The sequence below is a fragment of the Podarcis gaigeae genome (assembly GCF_964106915.1).
Source record: "Podarcis gaigeae genome assembly, chromosome: 4".
Lineage (NCBI taxonomy): Eukaryota > Metazoa > Chordata > Lepidosauria > Squamata > Lacertidae > Podarcis > Podarcis gaigeae.
The window spans coordinates 87,937,227-87,965,155 of NC_139677.1; the positions used below are offsets into that span (position 1 = coordinate 87,937,227).

Genomic DNA, 27,929 nt, shown 5'->3' on the forward strand with positions numbered 1-27,929 from the left:
TGTTCCTTAATGCACAACTTTTGCAACCACCGCCTCCCTCCTTCCTTCCTTCCTTCGCTCAGCCCGCAGAGCGCGAGAATCTTCGCAGAACTGCGGAGTTGGAAGGGACCCCAAGGGTCATCCAGCCCAACCCGCTGCGACGTTGGAAACTCAGCTAAAGCATCGGTGGCAGATGGCCACCCAACCTCTCCTTTAAAAACCTCCAAGGAAGGAGAGTCCACAACCTCCCGAGGGTTGCGCGTTCGATCCCCACGTCGGACGAAAGATGCCTGAATCGCGGGGTGAGGGGGGCTGGACTAGATGACCCTCGAGGCCCCGCCCAAATGCTACGATTCCCTCCCGCTTGCTCGCGCTCGGCGCTGCAAGTGGCCAGGCTCTCCCTCTCCAGGCGGGGCGCGCCGGAGACAAAAGGCCAATGGCGCGCCACTCCGGGCTCCCCGCCCAGGCCCGCATCCGCCGCCCAGCCTCCTCCTAGCCCATCACGTGGGAAGAGAGCCCCGCGGCTCCTCGCAGCAACAGGGGCAGGAGCAGAGCCGCGTGGGGTCGGAGAGCAGCGCCTGCGATCGCCTCCTGTTCGTCGACCTTGTGCTCCTCGCTCTCCCTTCCCTCTCCACGAGGCCGCCATGAAGAAGCTGCTGGTGGCCGCGCTGCTGCCCGTCTGCTTTGCCGCCCTGTCGGGTAAGTCGCCTTTTTTCTTCTTCTGCGAGGGCGGGGAAGACCCCCCGCTGCGAGCGAGAAAGAAAAAGGGAAAGTTGCCTTCGCTCCTCTCCACGGATCAGGTCCCCTCCCACGCCCTCTGCTTTTCGGAAAGGGATGCGTCCGAAGGAGGTTTGCTCATTTCCCTCTCTGTTGCAAGCGGGAACTTGCACGGATTTTTGTAATGCCCCCCCCTCCCCATCCCGCCGCAGAGGCGGCTCAGCTCAAGAAGTGGGGTCGCCAGTTTTGAAAAGCCCACGCTTTCTTAACCGTGAAAGTTATTTGGAGACCTCGGGGTATCTCTCGTGTGTGTGTGTGTGTTGTGCGCGCCGTCGAGGTTGCACAGCCGACCGCAGAAAAGGAAGTGCACGTGGTTTATTTTAATTTTTGCAGGGAGAAGGTCCCCGGTTCAGTTAAAGCGCGGTTCCAAACCAAATCTTTTTCTTTTAAAAAGAAAAAAAAAGCGGAGGGAATAGCAAGTCTGGTTGTTGTTTAGTCGTGTCCGACTCTTCGTGACCCCATGGACCAGAGCACACCAGGCACTCCTGTCTTCCACTGCCTCCCGCAGTTTGGTCAGACTCATGCTGGTAGCTTCAAGAACACTATCCAACCATCTCGTCCTCTGTCGTCCCCTTCTCCTTGTGCCCTCCATCTTTCCCAACATCAGGGTTTTTCCAGGGAGTCTTCTCTTCTCATGAGGTGGCCAAAGTATTGGAGCCTCAGCTTCAGGATCTGTCCTTCCAGTGAGCGCTCAGGGCTGATTTCCTTCAGAATGGAGAGGTTTGATCTTCTTGCAGTCCATGGGACTCTCAAGAGTCTCCTCCAGCACCATAATTCAAAAGCATCAATTCTTCGGCGATCAGCCTTCTTTATGGTCCAGCTTTCACTTCCATACATCACTACTGAGAAAACCATAGCTTTTACTATACGGACCTTTGTCGGCAAGGTGATGTCTCTGCTTTTTAAGATGCTGTCTAGGTTGGTCCCCAAATCCCTGCCTGTCATAATAGACAGTGGCAGACCAGATGGAGCAATGGGTCTTAGATGCTGTTTCATGTTTTCAGAGCAGATAGAACTGGGACACCTTTCTTCCATCCCATTCCTACATCCTTTATTGCACGGCAAAGGGACCTTCGTGTGAACGCAGCCAGAAATTGACCTACCACCATGCAAGCAGTTTGCTTCTTGTTGGAAAATAGGTTCAGGGAGGATTGAGGTCACTGAGGTTTGTATCCATCTGTGTGGCTTTATTGGAGTTCCGTGAGTAAAAAACAGCATGGTCTTGTTGTTGCTACCAAAAGAAAGAGGGTCGTTTCATTTCTAGCCCTTGGGAGGCTCTTGGGGGATGAAGTGTAAACTGCAAGCACTTCGTGATCTGTGCGAAATCATAGCAAAGGCAAGAGCATGTAAACAAAAGACTGACATGCTGAGGCAAAACATTGGCTTGGAAGTAAACCCTTCCAAGTAAGGCTGCAGATCTTAAGACATGTTTGCTAAGATAAGAATCTCACCAATCAAAACTCTGTTCTCTCATTTATTTGCCAACAAAGGGCAAGTGTTGCTTTCTAGAGCAGCTTTTGCCCACCTGTGCCCGCCAGATGTTTTTAACTACAACTTCCATCAGGCTCCTCCAGCACAGCCTGGCTGATGAGAGCTGTGATTGAAAACATCTGGACTGAAGGGCACCAGGTTGCCGAAGTTTGGAATAGCTTGAGCTACTAAATCTTATTGACAGGGTCTACTTTTAGGGGCAATAATTAGTATTAACATTACAGTGGTACCTTGGGTTACATACACTTCAGGTTAGACTGCTAACCCAGGAATATTACCTCAGGTTAAGAACTTTGCTTCAGGATGAGAACAGAAATCGCAGTGGCGCGGCAGCAGCAGGAGGCCCCATTAGCTAAAGTGGTGCTTCAGGTTAAGAACAGTTTCAGGTTAAGAATGGACCTCCGGAACAAATTAAGTATGTAACCAGAGGTGCCACTGTATTTATGGAGGAAGCTCTACTCTTGTTTTCAGTCAACCATGGCTTCCTGCTTCATCCATGACTAACACCAGCCATGATTAGTTTAAACCAGGCATAGGCAAACTCGGCCCTCCAGATGTTTTGGGACTACAACTCCCATCATCCCTGACCACTGGTCCTGTTAGCTAGGGATGGTGGGAGTTGTAGTCCCAAAACATCAGGAGGGCCAAGTTTGCTTATGCCTGGTTTAAAGAATCCAGCTTCATAAGCTATGATTTAAAATGGTCTTGTTTTGAAACCGACTGCTGTTAATTGTTAAACCAACTTTAAGCCATAGGTTACGGAGCTGGCTTCCTTTAACGAGCCATAGGTATTGTTAACCATGGTTCCTGGTTTGGGCAAAACCAAAAGTTAATTTTTCAAAGTCCTTCTCCCAGATGCAGAAGAGGATGGAGGGGGGTACCAAACCTTGGTTTTGCTGCAGGTCATACATGTTGCAGTGTACCATGGTTTAAATTTAGCATGACATGAGAACACAGTTCTGTGTTGCACTCTCACTTGCGTTGGAGGAAGAAGGCAAAGGTCCACTGCCTTCGTGTCTTTAGGGGAACTTGGAGGAACCGCAGTTGGTGCTTAGCACCCCGGTCGGTGACCCCACACAGTCAGGGGGCATGTGCTCCATTCCTGTAAAACCTGTCAGACTGATGGTGCCAACAAGTCTGAGTATCCACAAGGACATTGGGTCATTTGGTCCCCAGATTAGTGCCTGGAGGGTAGAAGAGCCCCTGAGAATATAGAAGTGTGTTGATGTATGAAAAATGTTTAGAGACTGCTCCTCATATATCTGGCCGGTATACAACAAAAATTGCAAGAGAGACTGTTGGCATCCATCTGTCTTGAGAGAGAGTGGAGTCCGCCTCCGGAGGTGAAATTAAACGACTGCATTAGCAGCACCGAAGGGACCTCTCTGGGGCACAAGCTTGGGCAGTGTGTATGGAGTTTCTGGGCTGGCCAGACGGCAAGACCCCTCTCTCGGCCTCACTGATGTGGTCCAAAGGAAAGCAGAGCAATGCGTTCGGTACCAGCTTGGCTGGAGGAGTTGCCGGAAGGAGGCGTACAAGGAACCCTCCAACCGTCTTAGGGACTCTACTCCAGATTTGCGTAGGGCTTTTCTCCTTGGCCTTTTCTTCTCCTGAAGATACTTCACAAGGCAGCAGAAGTTGAGGATCAGGGTTTTCCTTCTCCTGCATGGGCTACCTTCCCAGGTTGATGAGCCCCATCTGCCCCTCACTTCCCTCTACAGCAAGTGCATAAACCACCTTCCTGGGGCCACTATTGGTCTTGTCAGCTCAATTCACCAGAGCTGTCTTTGCATGCAGGGGAAGTCCCTCACCAAGGGTTTGAGACCAGTCGGCTACCCCTCACCTGGTTTAGCCAGCCAGTCAAAGCCGTTCCTGGAGTGTGTCCACTGTCTCATGCTGACAGCTTCTGTGAGCCACAGGTGAGAGCTGAGTGCAGGGTAGGGGACCCCAGAAGGAGCATAACATGCCCCCCACCACATGTACTCCTCTTCCCCTAAAACCCTTCAAAAGATATACAATTAAACCATTAGAAGCAATGCAGGATATGCATTAAAAATGGCTGGCTCCTCTTGAAAGTTTAAGCCGCTGAATTGGCCTGTTGACATAAAAAAAATACATCTTGAAGAGATGCCTGGAGATCAAAAGGTAGGGTACCTGCCAGATGTGTGCTGCAAGAGTGTTCCACAGCATGGGACCAGTGGCACTAAAGGCTCAACTTCTGGTTGAAGCCAAATGGATTTCTGAAACACTGGGGGCAACTGACGTAGTTCTTCTGGATGATTTCAGTGAACTTCCTGCTATATAAGACTCGGATGAATTAGCCCCACACAGATAGAGCTGATGGAACAGCTGGCCTGACCTTGGAAAAGACCTAGGTAGAAAATATTTGGCTAAGAAGATAGTTCAAGATTACATTATCTCTTTCTGGGTTGTAAATCAGTCTTCCTTGACCCTTGAGAAGCCTGAAGGGAACTGTGCTAAATTTAATGTGCTGTGAAATATCTAGCAGCTGAGGGGGAGGTAGCACAGTTGCTCTGAAATAGATGCAGCTTCTGCAGCATCTCGGGCAGTTTTCGAAATTTGCCAGGCGCAGTTTGCACCTGGCTATTGGCCACTTGCAACCAAGTGAAGATAGCTGGGTGTCAGGGTAGTGCCTGAGGATCCTTGAATCTGGACTGTTTTCACATACCATATTTTTTGCTCTATAAGACTCACTTTTTCCCTCCTAAAAAGTAAGGGGAAATGTGTGTGCGTCTTATGGAGTGAATGCAGACTGCGCAGCTATCCCAGAAGCCAGAACAGCAAGAGGGATTGCTGCTTTCACTGCGCAGCGATCCCTCTTGCTGTTCTGGCTTCTGAGATTCAGAATATTTTTTTTCTTGTTTTCCTCCTCGAAAAACTAGGTGCGTCTTGTGGTCTGGTGCGTCTTATAGAGCGCAAAATACGGTAGTAGCAACTCATCCTGTAGAATTCTAACAGTGATATTTTATCTGCACAATCGGAATTCATTACAGGAACCAAAAAGTCCTATTGAAAAATACAGCTTTTGAGCTGTCTGGCTCCAAAATGGCAACTAGGCATTCTGTTTTGGCAACAGCAACCCTGGTTGAAGGAGCCATTTGGCGCCTAGTTTTTATATCTGAGTTTCTAACACTGACTCAGGATTCATTTGTGAAAAGGGGGAGAACTTGCTAGTAATAAACATAACTTGCCTTCCTGTATCTAAAAAGAATTTATGACCCTTTGAGCTCATCTCAAGGCCCGGCCTGAAGTGGGTTGTAAACGGCCACTGCAAGTCTAGGTGGTGTTTAATGGAACTCATCTCACTGGGGACAATGTGGCCTGTTGTATCTTACCCACCCCCAAAATCAGCAGATAATGTGAGCCTCATATGCAGGCAAGTGCAGAACATCGTGACACAAGGTAAACGAGGTGAAGTAGACGGAACGAAATGGATGTGCATCAGCCATTTTATGTGGTTGCATTTCCTGTAACATCTACCAGAAAGGTTTGGGGATTTGCAGATTTCGTTTGGAAACCCAGTTGACAAGAGGTAAACAGACAATTTAAACACAGCTTGCAAGTTTTTGCTAGAACTTTTGAAAACCACAACGATAAATCCAATGTTATGCTTGGCTCCTGATATACTTCCCTCTGTCTTTCTACTCCTTTTCCACCCTCCCCATGTATTTTAGTTTACTGTTCCAACAATCTTTCTCAAGCTTGTGTGCCAGAGAGCAGCATCTGTATAGGAACCAACAGATCCATCAGTGTGGCTATTCTTACATATTGTGAAACAGTGTCATCCATGGACCAGTGCTGGTCCTCAATGTCTTCACTACAGGTTGGGTGGGATGCTTCAAGGACCAAATTTGGTACTGGTTCCTGGCCCATTGGGTGGGGGAAATCCCACTCCAGCACATCAGATAGCTTGAAAAGCATTGATAAAAACCATGCGTTCACCACTTCAGTGAACTGCAGAAACATTGTTAGCAGGGCTAAGCCAAAGGGGGATATCTCGTGAATTTTTTCATCACTGTAAGAAAGGCGTCCCTTTGGGTAACTCCCCGAATTGCTGCGAAAGAAGATGGAAAAGTTTGCCTCTTTCGGAAGCACGGCTCTCACTCTGCATGGGTATCCTTGACTGGTAGGGGAGAATAATGATCCCTGATTGAGTAGGATCTCTCATGCAGCCAGTGCCGGAAGTATTAATAGTGCTCTGAACTGGTTTTGTCTGTGCTCAGACACAACAGCAGGTAGCCAAATCGAATTGGGTAGCATTGCGAGGTGGTCTTGCTCACCGCATAGGCATAGAAAGCGTTAGAATAGCAGCAGGGGAAACAATTGCAGCAAACAGCCTTAGGAGGAAATGGAAGATTTACACTGCAGATTATTTTGGAAAACATTGTTCATTGCATTTTTAAACCCCTCTTAAAACCAGTTTTCCCGGGGTGTAACTTACTCCCTCTCCTCTTCCAAAAACACTACGGTGGAAACTTGGTTTTCAAACATAATCTGTTCTGGAAGACCGTTCGACTTGTGAAACATTCAAAAACCGAGGAGCAATGGGCAGCTGGCAAAATCCATTGAGGGGGAAAAAAGAAAAACTTGCAGTGGAAGCCGTTTGACTTTCAGGGCGCTTTCGAAAACTTCCGGGTTTTCAGTGGTTGGCTTCTGAAACGTTCGGCTTCTGAGATGCTCAAAAACTGAGATTCCACTGTATTTTGAAATTAAGCTTTGCCCCTCTTTGCTTTAAACTAGGCATAGGCAAACTCGGCCCTCCAGATGTTTTGGGACTACAACTCCCATCATCCCTAGCTAACAGTACAGTGGTCAGGAATGATGGGAATTGTAGTCCCAAAACATCTGGAGGGCCGAGTTTGCCTATGCTTGCTTTAAACCTTGCAGCTTCTCCCAAGGTGATTTTGCAGTGGTAGGTTGAGTGGGACCTGCTTAACTTGTCTCTGGGCAACCCTACAGTCATTTCACAGGTGTCCCAGGTACCTAGGTAAAGTTTTCTTTAAGGGGGAAAAAATACATATTATACCTTAGAAGGAGGGCTAGAAGCCAGGAGAGCAATTTTAATTTTGGAGATTCCTGAGTGGGGGGGGGGAGAGCAAGGGGGAAAGTGATGGGGTGGCGGAGAGATTTTCTGCATGCCATGAGTATTACCAAAAATGCCTAGAGAATCTTAGACGTATTTGAAAGGGGTGGGTTAGATATGGAGCATACCAGCCTGCAATTTCACTGTGCCCTGCGGCATAGGTTGGACCCTTGATCCACATCTCCAAAATATAGACACAAACATCATGAGGGCAAGACGTGCACCTTATTCTGTGGGTATGGAAACAAGACGGTGCCCCAGATTCCTAGTGTCGACAGACACTTCAGAACTTAAAAAGGAGGGCAGGCTTTTTGTACCTTTAACAGGTGGAGAAAAGCAACAGGTGTAGTTTCTGTGTTTGGGAAAGTACCAGTTGAATGAATCATCAGAATGATTAACGACACTGAACCTCTTCTCGAGAAAGCCAGCATTCCTAATTTCTATTTACTTTTTTATTTTGTGTTGTCATAAACATACAAACAGATACTAATATGCATACACTTATAAAATTCACATATAGTATGAAACTGGTCACAGTTCTAACTTTTTCATTTAAGAATTGGTATAAATAAACACATCACTATAAGCAAATCGCTTTTATAACTTAGGCTGCAACCCTTTATAACAGGGGTCAGCAAACCTTTTCAGCAGGGGGCTGGTCCACTGTCCCTCAGACCTTGTGGGGGGCTGGACTATATTTTGAAGGGGGGAAATGAACAAATTCTTATGCCCCACTAATAACCCAGAGATGCATTTTAAATAAAAGGACACATTCTACTCATGTAAAAAAACATTGATTCCCAGACCGTCCCACAGGCCGGATTGTGAAGGCAGTTGGGCCAGATCTGGCCCCCAGGACTTAGTTTGCCTACCCATGCTGTATAATTTATAGTATCATCCCATTCTCATATATATGATGGCAACCATCTGTCTCAGGAGACAATGGAGGAGTGTGCCTTTGGGGGTAAAGTCAAACCATTGGAGAGTTTAGTGCCTGCTGTGGCTGTGGAGATCAGTGCAGGAGAGACATGTTTTGTTACAGCCGGGGAATATGAAGGTGTCCAGTTGTGCTGCTGCAGATGCACCATGGTGTTTCTTCTCTCTGCGTTCTTCCCGGAGGTCATTCATCCTCTGGTCACTGCTATACACACAAAACTTGACTATGTGTCTCCTAGCACTGTAGTTTTCTGCAAGGGGTTGACACATGGCAGAGCTGATGTTGCCAGCCTTCGTGTCATGTTTGAAGACACCTTTGCAACACACAGTTGGTTTGGCAATGGTGCTGGTGCCTGAAGCCAGCTCCCCATAAAGCACATATATGTGTGTGTGTGTGTGTGTGTGTGTGCGCGCACACATATGTCGGAAGCTTAGATTTTGGCAAGATTCCTTAAAAATAGCTCAATACCCTTTGTGTGCAGATTTTCACTTTTTGAAATATGGCGACTCTAACATATACACATCTACACTAATAATAATAATAATAATAATAATAATAATAATAATAATAATAATAATAATTTATTATTTATACCCCGCCCATCTGGCTGAGTTTCCCCAGCCACTCTGGGTGGCTTCCAATCAAGTGTTAAAAACAGTACAGCATTAAATATTAAAAACTTCCCTGAACAGGGCTGCCTTCAGATGTCTTTTAAAGATAGGATAGCTGCTTATTTCCTTCACATCTGAAGGGAGGGTGTTCCACAGGGTGGGCTCCACTACCGAGAAGGCCCTCTGTCTGGTTCCCTGTAACCTCACTTCTCTCAATGAGGGAACCGCCAGAAGGCCCTCAGCACTGGATCTCAGTGTCCGGGCAGAACAATGCGGGTGGAGACGCTCCTTCAGGTATACAGGACCGAGACATGATGACATGTCTCATTTTTTAAAATTCTTGGCAATGAGAAGGCAGTTTTCTGCTTCATATACCTTACAAAAGGTGACCAGGTTTTCTCATTTCGCTCTTTTCTCAGACTTACCCCCCATCTCCAAACCCTCATTTCTTTTTTTTTACCAACTTCTTTGGGGAAAACAGCATGTTCCCCTCTCCTGGCATGGGGAAGAGGGATGCTGTTGCTTTCCCAGTGTCCCAGCCGGCATAGGAACCTGTGTTTAGCAGAGTGCCGGTTCCTAACTGCAGTATTTTGCCCTCTCTCCTTATACATGCTCTGCATATAGCCTTTATCTAATCTGCATCTCTTCCTTTTTCCGCTTAGTCATTTTTTGAGGGCAGGGCATGACAATCCACTTACCGCACACCTAGCGTGAGTTGCAGAAGCTTTTAGCAAGCAGTCCAGGAGAACAGACTGCCTACGTTCAGATCTGCATTCTGCTGTGTTTATCCCAAAGCTGATCTCTGGAGGTTGCCCAGGCACCCCTTCCTTGCCCTCTGTTCCTAAGAGCGTTGGGAGAGAGATACTGGGGGTGAAATGTCTATGTGCTCTGCCCTTCCCCTCGTGTTCCTGGCTTTAGGGAGGATATTGTGGTTTGTTCAGCCAACGTTTCCAGTGGCAACCAAACAGGGAAACGGTGGTTTAAGTTGGGGAACAGGTAGACCTCCTGCAGAGGTGGCTGGAGTCCTATGAACACCAGCCAGCACAGCCAGTAGTCAAGGAAGATGGGAGTTGTAGTCCAAAACAACATCTGGAGGGGCACAGGCTCCCCATCTCCAACAAGGGTAAGAAATCTAAATCTGATCCGTTTCCTGATTCGGATGTCACTGACAACAGTTCAGCAAACCACAATATCTTCTCAAAGGAAAGTGTGGGGCCCATGGTTAATGGGGAGAAAGCACAAAGACGCAAGGCTTTTTCCGATAAAGGATGATAAATGATGTGATGTCTGAACTGGGCCTCACTCAACGTAGCCCCAGATAGATTCCACCGGGGTCAATGGGATCTTAAGTGTGTGTAAGATTGCATTGCTCTGGTGAAAGGCCCATCAAACAGGATAGTCATCGAGCATACATTTCCAAAGAAACTCCTCTTCATGGGCATGACAGATCCCATCACACGATAACTTAACTGTCACAAGACATTACATATGACACAGTGGACATTCTGCTTCAGTGTATGTACAAAATCTCAGAGCGTTAAGACCTAGGCTGGAGGCGTAAAGATGTTTTTTCGGACCGGTTCGGTTCATTGTGTTAAAGTTGCCAAATCCAAGCTCCTGGAAATTGTCGTGAATATCCCAAGCTTTATGAGCCTTTCACCATAGTACTTGTAGTTGCAAGATTCTTGTGTTTAGCATGGGGTTGAGCAAGATCAGGGCCAAGGATGTGGATACAGCTGGCAACCTAGATCTGATTATGATGATGATGATAAAATTTTATTACTTATACCCCCCCCCCCTAATCTGGCCGGACTTCCCCAGCCATTCTGGGTGGCTCCTGTTGGCATTCCATTCCCCCGTTGTGCAGACGTGTGGGATTGTTTTAATTACATGTCTTTGTTTTACAATCCAGCACTGATTGTCGGAGTCTTGTGAGCGGAAGTTCCGTTCTGTATTGCTTTTGTTTCCTTCTTTCCTCCAAGAGCAAGGAGAGGAGCCATGTTTTCCTTTGTCCTGATTTGTATATGTAAATAAACTAGCTTAGTGCTCACACCTCAGGCCTGGCTTCTGCTGATGTTGTTTCTCTGCTAACGTGTGCTCAGTGTCTCTGGACATGAGTCACAGAATCTCATCGGGGAAGAAGAATGATGGATTTCAGGAGCGGCACGCAGACCAGAGAGACAGGCTGGCCCTTACCCAACAGCTCCCAACAAAATATCAAAAACACGATAAAACATCAACCATTAAGAACTTCCCTAAACAGGGCTGCCTTCAGATGCCTTCAAAAATCAGATAGTTGTTTATTTCCTTGACATCTGATGGGAGGGCTGGCACCACTACTGAGAAGGCCCTCTGCCTGGTTCCCTGTAACCTCACTTCTCTCAGTGAGGGAACCGCCAGAAGGCCCTCAGAGCGGGACCTCAGTGTCTGGGCAGAACGATGGGGGTGGAGACACTCCTTCAGGTCTACTGGGCCGAGGCCATTTAGGGCTTTAAAGGTCAGCACCAACACTTTGAATCCTAGCTTCTCCCACCTCTGGCTGGCAACTTTGATAGGTGGATGGGTTCTGCCAACCTCTCAGACATGGGGCATTGAAGGGTAAAATAATGCAAATGTATTTATCACTATGTTATGTGTGTTTGTTTCAGTGACTGCTGCAGGACCGAACGTGACCTCCGCAGCTCCCCATTCAAGTTCAATAACAAGTAGGTCTCTACTTAATCTTTTTTTCCCCTTCTGCTTTACTAAGATGAAAGCACTTGCATATGTGGCCCCCAAATCCAAGGCAAATGATTTGCTTATCCAAATGGCTTGTGGCAGGGGGGTTGCCTCTCTGTTCTGAGAAATTGCATAACTGGCAATGGGAAATTGGATTGTGTTGAAGAAGTCAAGGACATTCTTGTTGGAGTTGCTGCTCAGGAATGACTGATATACTTTTAACACATTGGGCCGGTCAGATTTATTATTATTATTATTATTTGGCTGAGAGTCTTAAGGTTGCAATTCCAATAAAGCACCCTTGCAAGCTATTCCATTTAGGGGGCAACCCTATGGCAAGAGCCTTGGGATGCAGATATCTGGCTCACAGGGCTACAATTTCCAGAGTTTCCTCTGAGATTGATCATTAAACCACTCTGGGAATTGCAGCTCGGGGGATGGGGGTCTCTTAACATCTCTCAGCGCCCCTCACAAACTACATCTCCCAGAATCCCTTGGAGGAAGCCATGAAGGTTTAAAGTGCATGCCTGAAATAATGGTGTGTTGTTATATTCTGGAGTGACATCTGCAGTTGTATTTTAAGCTTTATTTATCTTATCTTATCCTATCCTATCCTATCCTGCCTTCCAAAGAAGCCCAAGGCGGCAAACCAAAAGAATAATAAAATAATGCAATTAGAAATATAAACATTAAGAACATTGAAAACGTTCTAATTATATGCATTCCTGTATCTAAAGCCCAAATACATACAAGTTAATAATAACTGAGTTCCCTGTGTGCCCAGCACCCAATGAAATCCGCACATGGCACTCCAACGACCTTATTGTTATTCAGAAGAACTTTTTAAAAGTTATTTTCTTTCTCACCCCACCCCCATGAATCATAGAGTTAGAAGTGACTATCAGGATCATCTATTCCAACCCCCTGGAATGCAGGAAAATTTCTCCCAGTTGGGGACTCAAATCCATGACCCTGATCTAAAGTTGTAGGCTTGATTGGTTGGTTCGTTTTTAAATATTCTGCTGACTTTTGAGAAACGTTTATTTTGGAGTTGTTGGTTCCAAACATCTATCTCCCGTTTCTGTGTTTGGACCTAGAACAAAGGTACTGGGGGCCAAAAAAACGAAAAGGGGGGAGGGAACCCCCCCCAACTCGTAACAACCCAGCTTTTGAATGTTTCATCATAGATTAAGTACCTGCTTCAGAGAAACCACAGCTGGGCATGTTGCCATGTGCGAGTTAAGGCAAGATGTGGCGCAAGTCATCGTTCCTATGCCTTTCACTGGCAAAAAGCAAAAGTTGCCTTTTATTTGTGAAATGCTTTCTTTTCTATATTCTATTATTTGTTCTCTCTCCTTTTTGAACGCTCTGATGCTACTTTTGTCTTCGGTGTTGTTGCTTAATTCCAGTTTGGGTTAATTTTGCTGCTTTTGTAAACCTTGATGTTTTATTATGTGATTGAAGTTCAGGCGTTGTATTTGCAAAACGAGCTTGGCAATTGAAAAGTATTGAGCTTAATTTTACCCACAGCCCCATTCCTCAAGGCTGTGTGTTTGTGTGCGCGCTTGCTAAATGTTGATATTTTTATCTCAGAACTTTGCACATGTTCCAAGAGGGAACCAAGAGGCAGCCTTAACCTGTGAAGGAACCTCTGTGCAACTGTGGATGCTTGACTCTGCAAATTCCAAAATTGTACAAACAGAGCCTACACACAAGCACTCTGTACATGCTCAGGCTCTTTTATGAGTTGCTCTGAATGTGTCACGAGGGCTGAATGGAGAAATTCACCAGACTCAAGGCAGATCACAGAGGCCTTCCCATCACAGTGCTGGGTGTTCAGGTCTCCAGATGGAGGGTTGGGTTCAAACTGCATTTCTGGCACATCTGTTTTGGAGACCCAGTGTGGTGTAGTGGTTCAGATGTCAGACTAGGACCTGGGAGATCCGGGTTCAAATCCCCATTCAGCCATTGGACGACTTTCGGCCAGTCAGTGACTCTCAGCCTAACTTACCTCACAGGGTTGTTTGGGGGGTTAATTGATCAAGGGAGAGAACAACGTATACCACCTTTGTGCTCTTTGGAGAAAAGCTGGGATATAAATAAAATAAATAAAAGTAGTGAGGGAGGGGCAGAAACTGTGGTTCCACTTCCTTCCCTATGCACAAACACAAACATTGCCTGTGATAGGTGAAGAGCATCGATGAGTCTATCTGTGAAATGTTCTCACACCTATTTGAGGAGCTTCAAGCATCTACATTGACCCGTGACTTGTTGCGGGTTTAACACGAGCATTGAAAGTGCTGCGTGAAATAAAATACGTTTTGACCCCCCCCCCCAAAAGAGAGCACATTTCGATGTTAGTGAAGGCCATCCTTTTTCTGGAGAGTTTTGCTTTCCATGTCTGCCCCATGTATCTGATGTGTTCCTATATTTCACGCATGCTTCGCAAAGGAACACCGCTTCCTAATTGCTGCAAGGTGAGTACATCAGTGAAAGAGCCCGATGGCTAGCAAGCCTTAATTAACACTGTCTTTTGCATGGGGGGGGTGTCATTAAGCGCACTCTTGTACAACGCGAGAGATGGATGGGATGAGACTTGTTTGAGGATGTGTGCAGTTTCACTTGAGAAACCTCAGCTTGCAGGTTGCTGAAGTACTTCCTTTTTAAAGGTTTGCTTCAAAATGCCTCAGAGCAGTTTCTGCAACAGGCCTGTTAGCTTCTCGTTTGAAAACAGGCCTTTCCCCCTCACTAAAACATGGCTACAGTGGTAGCTCGGGTTATAGGCGCTTCAGGTTACAGGCTCCGCTAACCCAGAAATAGTACCTCAGGTTAAGAACTTTGCTTCAGGATGAGAAGAGAAATTGTGCAGCGGCGGGAGGCCCCATTAGCTAAAGTGGTGCTTCAGGTTAAGAACGAACCTCCAGAACAAATTAAATTCTTAACCAGAGGTACCACTGTACTGAACTCGGCTTGGTATGCAATAATTTGTTCAGGCTTGTGTTGTTAGGCACCAAAGAAAGTGCCCTGTGTTGCAAAACCGAACACACTGAAGAACAACAACAAGCATCACATCGGCTAATAAGATACTGACAATATTTTTATAACGCTATACTGTTTCAAAATTCACAAACAGAAGACATATAATATGTTCATGGAGTCACAAACGAATAAGAATCAAATAAACGTTCCATGAACAGGAATGGTAGGAGTGGTAAGTCACTGTCAGAGATCACTGAAATGGAGGCAGAATACCTTTCCACAGTCAATATTCTACAAATGTGAGATGATGGGTGCAGCAGACAGTACAGTTCTTCCAGGATAATGAACTGTTTTAGTGATAAATCTTCATCACCTAGCAATAATATGAAATGAAAACCTTTACAGTCAAACACAGGCCAGTGAAAGAAATGGCAGGCCTGCGTGTTAACCAACCAATAATAAATACATACCAAATTAATAGTCCCCAAAGGTGCATAAAATGGCCATGGATCAGCTATCACTAAAAAGTGTAGTAAGCTGATGCTGTTGGCAAAACCCGAGTGGCATTATAATGGCTCTCAACAGGTGCAGTGAATCATATAGAATTACAGGAAATTTAAAGGTACATTATCTGAAATATAGCAACGAACATACAAACAGTAGCCATCTTGACAGAAAACTTAACCAAAACAATTAAAATCTAATTCAGTATTTGTGTTGTTAGGCACATGAGCCCTGAACAACCCCGGTGGTCACATGCCAGGGGGGCAACAAATGTTTTGTTTTGTTTTTCATCAGCCTAGCCCTAAGGGTCAGATAGATAGAGCCTTGAGTTCCAGGTTCCCCACCTCTGATGTAAATAATAGCAAAAATAAAGAAATTTGAGGATCGGCAAAAGATACTTGGAAATTCCTGAGAATCCACTGAATTTTCTCAGTATCCTCCCAAAATGTGGATAATTACCAGGAATCAATCAACATTCACCAAGGCTGCTTTTTAGTGTAACAGCCAGCGCATACCTTTGTTCAAGCTGCTGTGCTATTTTCTACCTGCTATTCAAAACACATCACTAAGGAATGCATACTTGGTGTGAATTTGATTCCCTGCTCTGGGAGCATTGATGCAATCCATCTTCTTCCCCTTGATGAAAATTTTCAGCTGCAGCAGAGAGGGATGGGGGAGGTGTTTGTGGGTCTCCTTCCCAAAGGCTCAGCCTGGCTCTCCAAGGTTAAAACAAGGAATGGAATGCCGTTTCACAAGTTCTGGTTGACATCTGATGCTTTATCTTCATTGAGTCCTTGCTAAGTGGTAATCAACAGTTTGATATGCAAAATGCCATTGGGGGGGGGGTGAGATTGGGGAAGGTCAAAATGTGGAGTGCAGTCTCTAAATACACAACATGAGTATTATGGTGGATCAATCTATTGGATCCCATCAGCTCCAGCCAGCACAATTGTTCTGTATTCAAATGGTGTGCGTGCATCGCATCATGTGACCAGTTTTGCAGCTCTGATCCCCCAATATTTTATACAAGTTGGCCCCCAGTAGAGCAGTAGACAAATTGAATAAATAATAATAAATTCCTGCAGAATTAAAAAAAAATAATGAATTATTGCTTAAATCGAGTCCCATGCAGTCTCTTTTTAACATTGGCTACTGGGTAGTCATAAAACTACTGTTTTGCCTTAAATTTGTCTAATTTATGCTGGAAATGTGGAAAAATCGAAGGAACATTGTTCCATATCTGGTGGAACTGTGAAAAAACCAAGACCTACTGGGGTATGATTCATGAAGGAGTGCCCTATCTGGGTGGATGGAGCAGCCAAGTAATTTCGTTGTCCCTGAGAGGGGGCAATGACAATAAAGATATTATTATTATTATTATTATTATTATTATTATTATTATTATTATTATTATGAAGAACTCAAAAAAATGTTTAAAACATACAGTGGTACCTCGGGTTAAGAACTTAATTCGTTCTGGAGGTCCGTTCTTAACCTGAAACTGTTCTTAACCTGAGGTACCACTTTAGCTAATGGGGATTGCCGTGCCGCCGCCACGTGATTTCTGTTCTCATCCTGAAGCAAAGTGCTTAACCCGAGGTACTATTTCTGGGTTAGCAGAGTCTGTAACCTGAAGCATCTGCAACCCAAGGTACAACTCTACTTACAAAGGAAACCAGAGGCATATTTATTAGGCTTATTGGGAAAAGACATACCGCTGTAAAAGAAAGGAAATTTCTTACATGCTACAGTCACCGCCAGGATACTATATGCCAGTAAATGGAAGAGCGAAGTAATACCCACAAAAGAAGACCGGCTATACAAATTAAGTCAATTTATAGAAATGGCAAAGCTAACTGCATACATAAGACAGACAAGCCAAAAACTCAGACTAGAATGGCAATGTTTTGAAGAATATATGGACAAACACCGTTCAAGAAAGAATATGTTGATGTGCCTAGATTAAAGGAGTAAAGTAGAAATTATTAATTAGGAATGTCATCATGAGATGAAAATTTAAAAATTGCAATGATAGTATTGAATGTGTAAGATAAGGAAGTCGAGATGTTGTGGAGGGGGGTCAAAGGGAGTGGTGGTGGGAAGATAAGGGGGTGGGAAGGATTTATGTATATATAAATAGTAGCCTTATTTTTGTATGTCTTTGCACCAATAGGGTGTGTTTCTTTTTCTGTATTACTAAAATTTAATAATAAAAAAACTAAGAAAACAAAACAAAAACCTACTGTTTTGCCATGTCCGCAGGTGTTCTTAAACTGAACACTACCACTCCTGCCCACAATGTGACAAACGCAACGAGCCCGACTGCTGCTGCCACCACAGTCGGCACCAACATAAGCACCAGTGCCCACCCTGAAAATAAAACAACCGCAAAGCCCACCACAGTGAAACCTGTGTCTCCTAGTGTGACCACAGCGACTTCCAAGGCTACTTTACCTTCTGTGACAGGTATGTGTTGATCTGCAGCTACGGTCCAGTAGGAAAGGAAAAGATCCTGGAAACTAGTAGCCCTCGGTAGACTTATCCTCCATGGAATTGTTCCATCATAATAGTAATATTTTTATTATGTGTACCCCGCCCATCTGACTGTGTTGCCCCAGCCACTCTGAGTGGCTTCCAGCATATATAAAAACACGATTAAACATCAAACAGGGCTGCCTTCAGATGTCTTCTAAAAGTCAGGTAGTTGTTTGTTTCCTTGGCGTCTAATGGGAGGGCGTTCCACAGGGCAGGCGCCACTACCGAGAAGGCCCTCTGCCTGGTTCCCTGTAACCTCACTTCTCGCAGTGAGGGAACGGCCTGAAGGCCGTCGGAGCTGGACCTCAGTGTCCAGGTTGAATTGTGGGGTTGGAGACGCTCTTTCAGGTACGCAGGGCTAGGTTGCGAGTTGGTTGTGAGCAATAAGGTACGAAGGTTCATTCAGGCCGTCTTCTGAGTTGCTCATCAGTTTTAAGCCCCTCAGAAAAAGAGAGGTGGAAAAAAAGATAAAGACAAGATTAAAAGCAGGGGTGAAGACATGTCATAAAGCTCTTAGGACTGTAGCCAGTCAGTGGTGTGATTTGACTGCAGTAAAAGAAGTCATGCAAACCGATAGACTTCATTCTAAACTGATCAGACATTGTCATGGATACTGTAATTGGTTCTGGATGCCACACTTTAAGAATGATACAGGCAAATCTGAACAGGCTTATAGGAAGGCAGTGAAGATGCTATATAAAAGTGGTCTCATGAGGGGGGTTGAAGGGACGCGGGTGGCGCTGTGGTCTAAACCACAGAGCCTAGGGCTTGCCGATCAGAAGGTCGGCAGTTCGAATCCCCGCAACGGGGTAAGATCCCGTTGTTCGTTCCCAGCTCCTGCCAACCTAGCAGTTCGAAAACACATCAAAGTTCAAGTAGATAAATAGGTACTGCTCCGGCGGGAAGGTAAACGGCATTTCTGTGTGCTGCTCTGGTTTGCCAGAAGTGGCTTAGTCATGCTGGCCACATGACCCGGAAGCTGTCTGTGGACAAACGCCGGCTCCCTCGGCCAGTAAAGCGAGATGAGCGCCACAACCCCAGAGTCTTCCGCGACTGGACTTAACTGTCAGGGGTCCCTTTACTTTTCCTTTATGAGGGGGGTTGAAGGAGCAGCATGTTTAGACTGAGAAGATGAGGACCGGGGTGGAGTGGGGGACATGATACCACCTGAAGTACCATCACACCGAAGAGGACCAAGACTTGTTCTCCGTTGCTCCAAAGGGCAGGACTATCTCTTAAAAGGAGGGTGTTTTGGTTGAGATTCCTAGAATAGTTCAACAAACCATCTCTCTTCACAGGGAATTATGGGAATTGTTGCTCTGTAACAACTCCCAGCATGCTTCACAAACTACACTTCCCAGAATCCTTTGGGGGAAGCCATGACGGTGTGAAGTGGTGCCCTGGCGCCATAAGTGTATGTCATGACTATCGTCCAACCTTTCTGGGGCATAAAACTTTGGGGAATGCACCTCGTATAATAAGCATGTCGGTTGGTTGTGTGTCTTCTTTCAGTCACTCCCAAAGGTGCAGCGGCTCAAGTCTCATCCTCGGGGTTCAGCGCAGGCAGCTTCATTGGCGGCATCGTCTTGACGCTGGGACTTCTTGCGGTTGGCTACATCGGATGTAGGACGTACCACGCGAAACGGGGCGTCCAGTACCGAACCATGTATGTAGAAGTCAGTGGGGTGTTTCTTTGCTGACCTAGATTATGTTGGTTTTAATTTTTGTATTGCATTGTAAATGGCTTTGAGTTCACTTTTTTTGTGACTAATAAGTTCCAACAAAACAAACAAACTTAAGAGGCCTCAGGTTCGATCCCTGGCCACCTCCATGTATGAAACCTTGGGGAGTCATTGCCCACGAACGGATCTAAATGGATCTAAATTGTCTGGCACGGTGCAAGGCAACACTCTGCATTCATAGCCTGTGAGCATCCAAAGCATAAGGTGTATTCGGTGCTGCTCCTACTCAGAGTAGACCCACTGGAGTTAATGGGCAGGACTTAAGGTCCGTGGGTCTACTCCAAATTGTAGTTAGTTGAATGCAGCCCATTGTGTGTGCCCTGGCAGTGCTGTGCTAGTATCCTCCTGCGACATTTTTGCAGAACTCCTGGGCCCCCAAAATGGCATTATACTGCCTCTGACTGCAGATTCACCCTCCCGGCGTCCCCTTGGACTGGGCTCACAATCTTCACACGTTTAATGCAGCGCAGGAACAAATGCTCTAGTGACCCAAATGCCTGTCTGTGTTTTCATCCATGCTGCAGTTTTTGTCCCTGTTTTAGGCAAGACCGGCACGAACGCCACGTTGCTTTGTGCTCCTGTCTAACCATGAAAGCCCTTTTTTTGTTTGTTTGCTTGCTTGCCTCGTTTGATGCCTTCCTTTGATTTTTCTCGGCATCGGGAGAGGCCAGGCTCTCTGTGACATCCCCTCTTTTGAACTCCCTCAGTCACCTTGCTGCCCTCTTAGCTTCTGCTGCTTATCAGCGATAAACTTCCGTCCCTCCCTGCTGTTCATAAAAAAAACCCACCTTACGAATGTGCACGTAGTCCCATCTTGGTTCAGAATCGCTTCTTGCGTTAGCCCTTGAACAAAGCTAAACTCCTCAGCAGTGCTGCCGGACTCTGAACGTTGAGGAGTGTGTTAATGAGCTCTTTAGATTGGATGTGGGGAACTTTCGGCCCTCCAGATTTCTTGCATAAGTTCTTGGAGGCCAGACTGGGAGCAACCTCCGGGACCATATAACACAGGTCCTAAACACTAAACACCTATAACAATGTCTCCCAGTATGTTTCCAAGCACAATTCAAAGTGTTGGTGCTGATCTTTAAAGCTCTAAACGGCCTCAGCCCAGTATGCCTGATGGAGCATCTTCACCCCCATCATTCTGCCCAGACACTGAGGTCCAGCTCCGAGGGTCTTCTCGGTAGTGGCACCCACCCTGTAGGAACACTCTGCCATCAGTTGTCAATGAGATAGGAAACTATTTGACTTTTAGAAGACCTGTTCAGGGAAGTTTTTAAGGGTTGATGTTTCATGGCGTTTTTGATATTTTGTTGGAAGCCACCCAGAAGTGCCGAGGTAACCCAATCAGAATAACAACAACAACAACAACAATATAGCCATGGTGGCTATACTCAGCCTCTCAGGTCAGAGGCTGCATACTTCTGAATACCAGTTTGCTGGAAACCACACAAAAGAGTACTTCTGCACTCGTGTCCTGCTGGCAGGTTTGCCCCATACAACTGGTTGGCCACTGAGAACAGGATGTCACAGAATCATAAGAGTTGGAAAGGACCCAAGGGTCATCTATGACAGGCTTCCTCAAACTTAGCCCTCCAGATGTTTTTTAGACTACAATTCCCATCATCCCTGACCACAGGTCCTGCTAGCTAGGGATCATGGGAGTTGTAGGCCAAAAACATCAGGAGGGCTGAGTTTGAGGAAGCCTGATCTCTGACATACTAGATGGACCAACAAGTTCATCTTATGCCCAGGTGTTTCTGAACTACAACTCTGAACAGGGCTGCCTTCAGTTGTCTTCTAAATGTTAGGTAGTTGTTTATCTCTTTGATATCTGATGGGGGGGGGTTCCACAAGGTGGGAGCCACTACCGAGAAGGCCCTCTGCCTGGTTCCCTGTAGCTTTGCTTCCCGCAATGAGGGAACCTCCAGAAGGCTTTCGGCTCTGGACCTCAGCGTCCGGGCAGAACGATGGGGGTGGAGACGCTCCTTCAGGTATACTGCCAGGGATGATGGGAAGTTCAGCAACATCTGGAGGGCCAACGATTCCCCACACCTTTAGTTACTTAGGTGTGTTATTCCACTTGCTTCAAAATGTGCAAAGCCATGTCCCGGGCACACCTCCTCCTCGTTCTTCTGGGGAGAATTGGATCTTTGCTCCCAAGGCAACTCTCTTTGGGACAAAGGAAGAAGAATTGGCATGCCGGACATTGCCATTCCTTCTCAGCGAGCGCAGCCTGTTTTATCTTTGCATTTGTTTATTTGCAGTTCCGGACTCCCATTTTCGCATGGAATGCTCAGCCCAAGGCAGGCTTAGCCTTCAGTAGTGGGGGGGTCCATCTAATCTCAACCATCCAGAGGTTTCCTTGCACTTAGCTTTGATGTGCTATAGTTATCAAGCTGTGTTTTGCCAGTTCATTCATGCACATTTGTACGCCTGTGTGCAAGATCTTTCCGACATGCTTGTGCATGTATATATCACTGACATGTTTTCCTTGTTAACGTAGCTGGCTCTGTCATCCACTCCCCCCCCCATTTTTAAAAAATTAATGCTTAAAAATCCCTCATGTGTTCGCTACTTCTGCCCCCATATTAAGTAGGAAAATACCAAGGATTGTGGAGGGTATGTGGACAGAGGGAAGAACCACACATGGCAGTATTTATTTATTGAATTTATATCGCACCCTTCCTCTCTAAGGAGCCCAGGGCATCAGACAGACAAAATATTGAGAGAAAAAAAACAAGGCAAAAACATTCTAAAAGAAGTTATAAACATTCTTCCATCCACTTGCCAGGGACGGTGTTTTTCTGCTGTCAAATGCCTGGGTAAACTGAAATTCAAATTCCTCCTAAAGGTTAATAATGATGTAGACAGACTCACCTTGCTAGGGAGCTCATTCCACAAGCAGGGGGCTACCACTAAAAAGGCCCTGTCATGGGTTGGCACCAACCAGGGAGACCTTGGTGGGGACACCACCAACAAGGCTGCACACAGTACTGTGACGCAGGGGGCCTATTCTGCTGCTCTCCCCTTCCCCACCCAATTTTGTAAGAGAGGGAACCCATGAATTGGGTTCGATCTCTGTTGGTAGTCTCTTCCCTTCCTACAGGCTTGAGCATCATTGATCGGTCAGTGACTTCCTGCTTTTTCACTTCACAGTGCAACATTATCTCTAGCTGTCTTGGCTTGAGAAACATGAGCAGCTGCCTTATACCAGATCACATAATTAGTCCATTGGTAAACCTCTGGGATTCCCTGCTACTGGATCTTTTTATGTGAAAATGCTAGAGAATAAGGCTTGGGGCCAGCTGTACAGTGCACACTGCTGAACAGTGGTCACTCACCATGGGCTGTGGCTCGAACCCATAAGGTGGCCTTCCCCAAGGGAGTTCCTTCCAGATGTTTTGGACTACAACTACATCCGCTGAGGCTGATGGGTGTTTTAGGCCGAAACATCTGGCAATCACCGCATTGAGAAAGACTGTCATAAAAAAGACTTCACTGCTTAGATGTCACAGATACCCCAGGTAACTTGAGTATATTCCTATTTATGACATTTTTAGTCACAGTGTAAGCAACTAACACTGAAATAATAATAATAATAATAATAATAATAATAATAATAATAATAATAATTTTTTTATTTATACCCTGCCCATCTGGCTGGGTTTCCTCAGCCACTCTGGGTGGCTTCCAAAATACAATAACCTATTAAACATTAAAAGCTTCCCTAAACAGTTAAAACCAGTTAAAAACCATGGAAAACATTCCAGCCAAGGAAGAGTAGCAGATGAAACTAATGGACTATTCTGAAATGTCAAAAATGCGCTGGAAGAATCGGAAACCAGGAAGAAACAACTTTTAATAAAGAACGGGGGGATTGTGTAAACTGTTTGGAAAATTATTGTGTACAAATAGAATCATCTTAAAACTCATAGTTAAAACGATTGACTAAGAAATAGTGAGAGAATAAATGAAAATTGGACTATTGAGGAGATGCAGTAAGAAAAGTATAACCGAAGGAACCACAAAAGTCGGGGGAGGGAAGCCAAATGGGATATTTGTACAGTGGTACCTCAGGGTTACATATGCTTCAGGTTACATACACTTCAGGTTACAGACTCCATTAACCCAGAAATAGTACTTCAGTTTAAGAACTTTGCTTCAGGATGAGAACAGAAATCATGCTCCGGCGGTGCGGCGGCTGCAGGAGGCCCCATTAGCTAAAGTAGTGCTTCAGGTTAAGAACAGTTTCAGGTTAAGTACACACCTTCGGAACGAATTAAGTACTTAACCCGAGGTACCACTGTATTGGATGTATGTTTGAAAAATTGAAAAAAAATAAAAATATATTTTTTAAAAAAAATAAAAACAATGAAAAACAAAAAGCCAGAACACCACAAGTAAGCCATATACTAAGAAGGTCTGCTACACACAATATATGGAGTGATGCTTCCTCAGTGTAAATTTAATAATGTTGTCTTCTTTTTTCCAGTGACGAACACGATGCCATAATTTAAAGCCTTCGCTCAGAAGACAAAGATGAAACCCCACTCCTGTTCCTGCTTTTAGAAGCAATCTCTTCCCCCTATGGAAAACAAGCCTTAAACTGTCCAGGGCCTACACTGGGTGCTTAATTGCTTTTTTGGGGGGTGTACCTTTCTGTAAAATTATGGGGGACCCAGATTCCACAAGGATGCTGGAAATTTCAAAGTGCCTTCACTGGAGAGTTCTGAGGACCGTCTACACAATTGGTCCCTACGTGGGGACTGAAGACATGAGCTTAGTTAAAAGTTGCGACTTCTTAGCCATTACACGCTGAAAATCAGGGGATGTGGGCTCCACAACAGAACACAATGCTGTGAACATGCTTATGTCTACCACTCTTAAAGTTACATTGTCCTTCTGTTCAGCAAATAAACCAAGCTTCTTGTTTTCAAGATGGCAGGTGAATCCAAAAGCAACCTTTTTCACGTTGCTCTTCTTCAATTTGTGGAATGAGGTTGTTTGGGCAGGGAGAAAAGTGTTTTTGTTAATGATCTGACGTTGCATGTGCCTTGAATTTTTGAGGAAAATATTTTTCTACTTTTAGCATGTACAAGGGTGCGTGAAAGGGTTTTTGCATTTGGGCAGAAGAATTGTTTGCTTTCTTTCATTTACCTTGTGTGTGTTTTTTTATAATGATGCATCGTTTATGTGCTAGTCCCCGCTGGGTTGGAGGTATATAATTCCAGTTAATTTTCAGTGCAACCTTGCACCACAAAAGCAAAGACGTGTTTGGCAAGGTACACCGGAATAATTGCTCCGCTGGTTCCGTGTGTGGTGAAATATTATCAGGTTCAGTACACTGTGTCATATGAATTGGCTGTGTGGGACACTGGAATCCATGTTGCCGGCCTGCCTGATATATACAATTCCTTGACTTGTTCATTGCTTGAATTCAGGCTTGTGTCAGTTAAATGTCGTTGAGAAGAAAGGCAGATTCATAAGAAAGCTTCCACTGGGGATTATTTAAACTTGAATACATTCTGGGGGTGTTTTTTAAAGGACGAATCACTGTTTTGAGAGAAGCTTTGTGTGGCGTACACAATATATATTTCTTTTCCTGCTCTTGCCTCTGTTCTTTTTTTTTTATTTCATAGCGTAACATTTACCAGATGCAAAAGGAGGGAGTGCAGGCTTGTCCATGAGCCGTAATTCCTCTTCCAAGGAACTAGTTTGCATTGTCACACTAAGCCACAGTTTGTTTTAAACCGTGGCTTCATCGCAGACCCCAGCAGCTACCATAAATAAGCCATAATATGGCTTGTGTTGCGCAAACAAGGACTGTGCTTCATAGGAAGCTGTTTCAGACCTGTGGTGCCTTAAGCTCAGCGTTGTCTTACAATGACTGGCTCTCCAGAGTCTCGACGGGGGACATTCCTAGCTCTTCCTGCAGATGCCAGTCATTGGACTTGGGACCTTCTAGTTTTGCGCAGTGACAGCATCGTAGCCAATGAGGTTAATCTGAGGCGCGATTCTTGCTGATTGGACCTGGGACTTTTCTGTGTGCAAAGCAAGATGCTGTACCACTGAGCCGTAGCCCATCCCTAAAACCACGAGCCGTGAAACAGAAGGGGGAAAGCCAATATTTGTTCTGGGTTTATTTCTAGCTTTTCACTCACATTGTGTTTGGAACAATCGAAGCACGATCTGGGTTTGCATGACATGTCCAGCCATGTTGTGGCTTAGTTGTGCCACATGCTGCACCCTCAGGAACAAGCAGAAGTTGTTTGGGAAGCACATTGACGATTAAGCTGTCACAAACTATGGCTTAGCATAGCGTGCAAACCAAAGTAATTTCAACTCTCTAAAAAGAGCTGTTCTCTGTCTCCAGCCTTGCTTGCTACTGAGAAAAATTATGCACTGTTCACAGAGAGAAGGGAAGCTTAAACTCCTTTCATTTGTTGTTGTTAGGGGGGGATATCTCCTCCTCCTAGTTAGGACACAAAACTTCCTCCCAAGCTTGTGAATGTAGCCAGCAGACTTTCTCTTGCCTTCATGACTCCGACATCAGGTGCACATAAGGCTTTTTCTACTTCCCTCCCTTTTTGCATGGATGTAACTGTACAGATTATGGGACGCCGGTGGCACTGTGGGTTAAACCACAGAGCCTAGGACTTGCCGATCAGAAGGTCGATGGTTCGAATCCCCACAACGGGATGAGCTCCCGTTGCTTGGTCCCTGCTCCTGCCAACCTAGCAGTTCGGAAGCACCTCAAAGTGCAAGTAGATAATTAGGAAGATAATTAGATACCAGTGGGAAGGTAAACGGCGTTTCTGTGCGCTGCTCTGGTTCTCCAGAAGCAGCTTAGCCATGCTGGCCACATGACCTGGAAGCTGTATGCTGCCTCCCTGGAAGCGAGATGAGCGCCTCAACCCCAGAGTGGTCCATGACTGGACCTAATGGTCAGGAGTCCCTTTACCTTTTTAACTGTACAGATTGCAATGGAGTTCATACCTAAGTTGTTTTGAAATCTCTCTTTTTTAAAAAACAAACAAACACAAAGAGTAATTAGCCAATGCACTTGTTTGTTTGCTTGCTGTTAATGTGCCCACTGTTTTGATGGTCTCTGATTGCATATCGAAAGTTCTCTGAAGTTGGTGGGGGGCAATTGATGCATCTGTTTCATCTCAGAAAAGGACATACTAGCTTTTCACCACATCTGCGGTGGAAGATTATTGAAACTACTGCAATATTCCAATATATAAGCAGCAAAAGAAAGCATCATGGGGCTGGTTAATAGCTAAAGGCTGTCGAGCAATGCTATACTTACCATGGGCGAGTCTGTGAATTTTGAACAAACACTTCCCAAGGGAAGCAGCTGGCACTATATATAGAAGCATTGTGTAATGGTGATTGTTGTGAATGCATCCAGACTCCATGTACCCATAGGGTGTTCCAAACAACCACTGCTAAGGGATGGATATTCATGATTGACAAATATCCCTCCAGTAAGCATATCTCAATATTGCAAGTGGGAGTGCCTTTGAGTTACTTAGAAAACCCTTTGCTGAAGAATCCTGAAGAATCTTGGCAACTAGGAAGTACATCTCCCATTCCCAATCCCCATATTGCAATTCCTAGATTTTAGAAGTGGTGTGAAGCTGGTTTCTGTTTGTCAACAGGCTTCTGGGAGTTGTTGTTTTTTTTGTAATCCTCTTCCCCCCTTTCCCTCAAAAAAAGTTTAATATTTAATATGCAATAGTGCTTACTGTTAAAATGATGGAGTCTGTTCATTGAACAAGAAGATTGGGGATTGGGTTTCCATCTATTTTTAAAAAGATGAAACAATCAGATAGATGAAGCTCCAACCCCCCATTTTTTTTCCTGATGTGACAAGGATGCAAATTGTTCTGAGTAATTGTAATCAACATTCTTTTTTCTACCAAACAGTTGCCAAATTTATTCCAGAGGTTTTCAATATTTTTGAGTCCACGGCTCCCTTGACCAACTACATTCTTTCTGCATCTGCCCTGGGGAGAAATGCTCTCTGAGCCTTAGAAGCCCAATTATGTCCCCCCTTGTCTGCAGAGCTGGCAGCCTCTCACCCTTTTCCGAATACCGTCCCTTGTGGATTGTTCCTTCAGCCTCCTCTCCCCTCTCCTTGGGAGTCCTCTGGGCAGCCGCAGCTGCCGCCCCTGCTCTCTGAGCTGCCCTCCCCCCAAAGAGAGGTGCCTCCTCACACTGCCCCACAGGGGCCTGGGAAGCACCCCCTAGCCAGCCCTAGAGACACCATTTGCCTGGGGAGCTTGTAGCCAGGGTTGCTGCAACAAACAGCTGTGCAAGCCTTTGGGAGGCAGAGACGCAAGAGGGCATCGGAGGAGGGAGGGAAGGGAAGGGAAGGAAAGGGAGACACACTGTTGGAAAACCACTGCTTTATTCAATTAAACTTGAGGGCCTTTATTCAACATTTTGCAACAGCTGGTAAAAAATACTCAGTTTCTGTATTTGACGGTTTCTTGTTGTCACCTACCTGCAGTAGATAAAGGTTAATGAAAACTTTCGTTTGC

At 45.5% G+C, this 27,929-nt stretch overlaps 1 protein-coding gene across 1 annotated transcript; it reads left to right on the top strand.

Annotated features, from left to right (window-relative positions):
- The first annotated feature begins 308 nt into the window (after positions 1 to 308).
- On the top strand, positions 309 to 27,922 carry TMEM123 (transmembrane protein 123). Its single transcript, XM_083737363.1, has 6 exons — positions 309 to 678; positions 11,548 to 11,604; positions 17,363 to 17,572; positions 19,148 to 19,301; positions 23,873 to 25,602; positions 25,658 to 27,922. Exons 1-5 carry the CDS (start codon positions 324 to 326, stop codon positions 23,895 to 23,897), a joined length of 801 nt encoding a protein of 266 aa, XP_083593489.1. The 5' UTR covers positions 309 to 323; the 3' UTR covers positions 23,898 to 25,602; positions 25,658 to 27,922.
- The last annotated feature ends 7 nt before the right edge of the window (positions 27,923 to 27,929 follow it).

What these genes read in the sequence shown, in the direction of transcription:
- TMEM123 (XM_083737363.1), top strand. Translation starts at nt 324, where the DNA reads ATGCTACGATTCCCTCCCGCTTGCTCGCGCTCGGCGCTGCAAGTGGCC. An exon ending in ACCTTCTGTGACAGGTATGT is followed by an intron (nt 17,573 to 19,147) that starts GTTGATCTGCAG and finishes GTCTTCTTTCAG; the next exon opens with TCACTCCCAAAGGTGCAGCG. An exon ending in GGCGTCCAGTACCGAACCAT is followed by an intron (nt 19,302 to 23,872) that starts GTATGTAGAAGT and finishes TCTTTTTTCCAG; the next exon opens with TGACGAACACGATGCCATAA.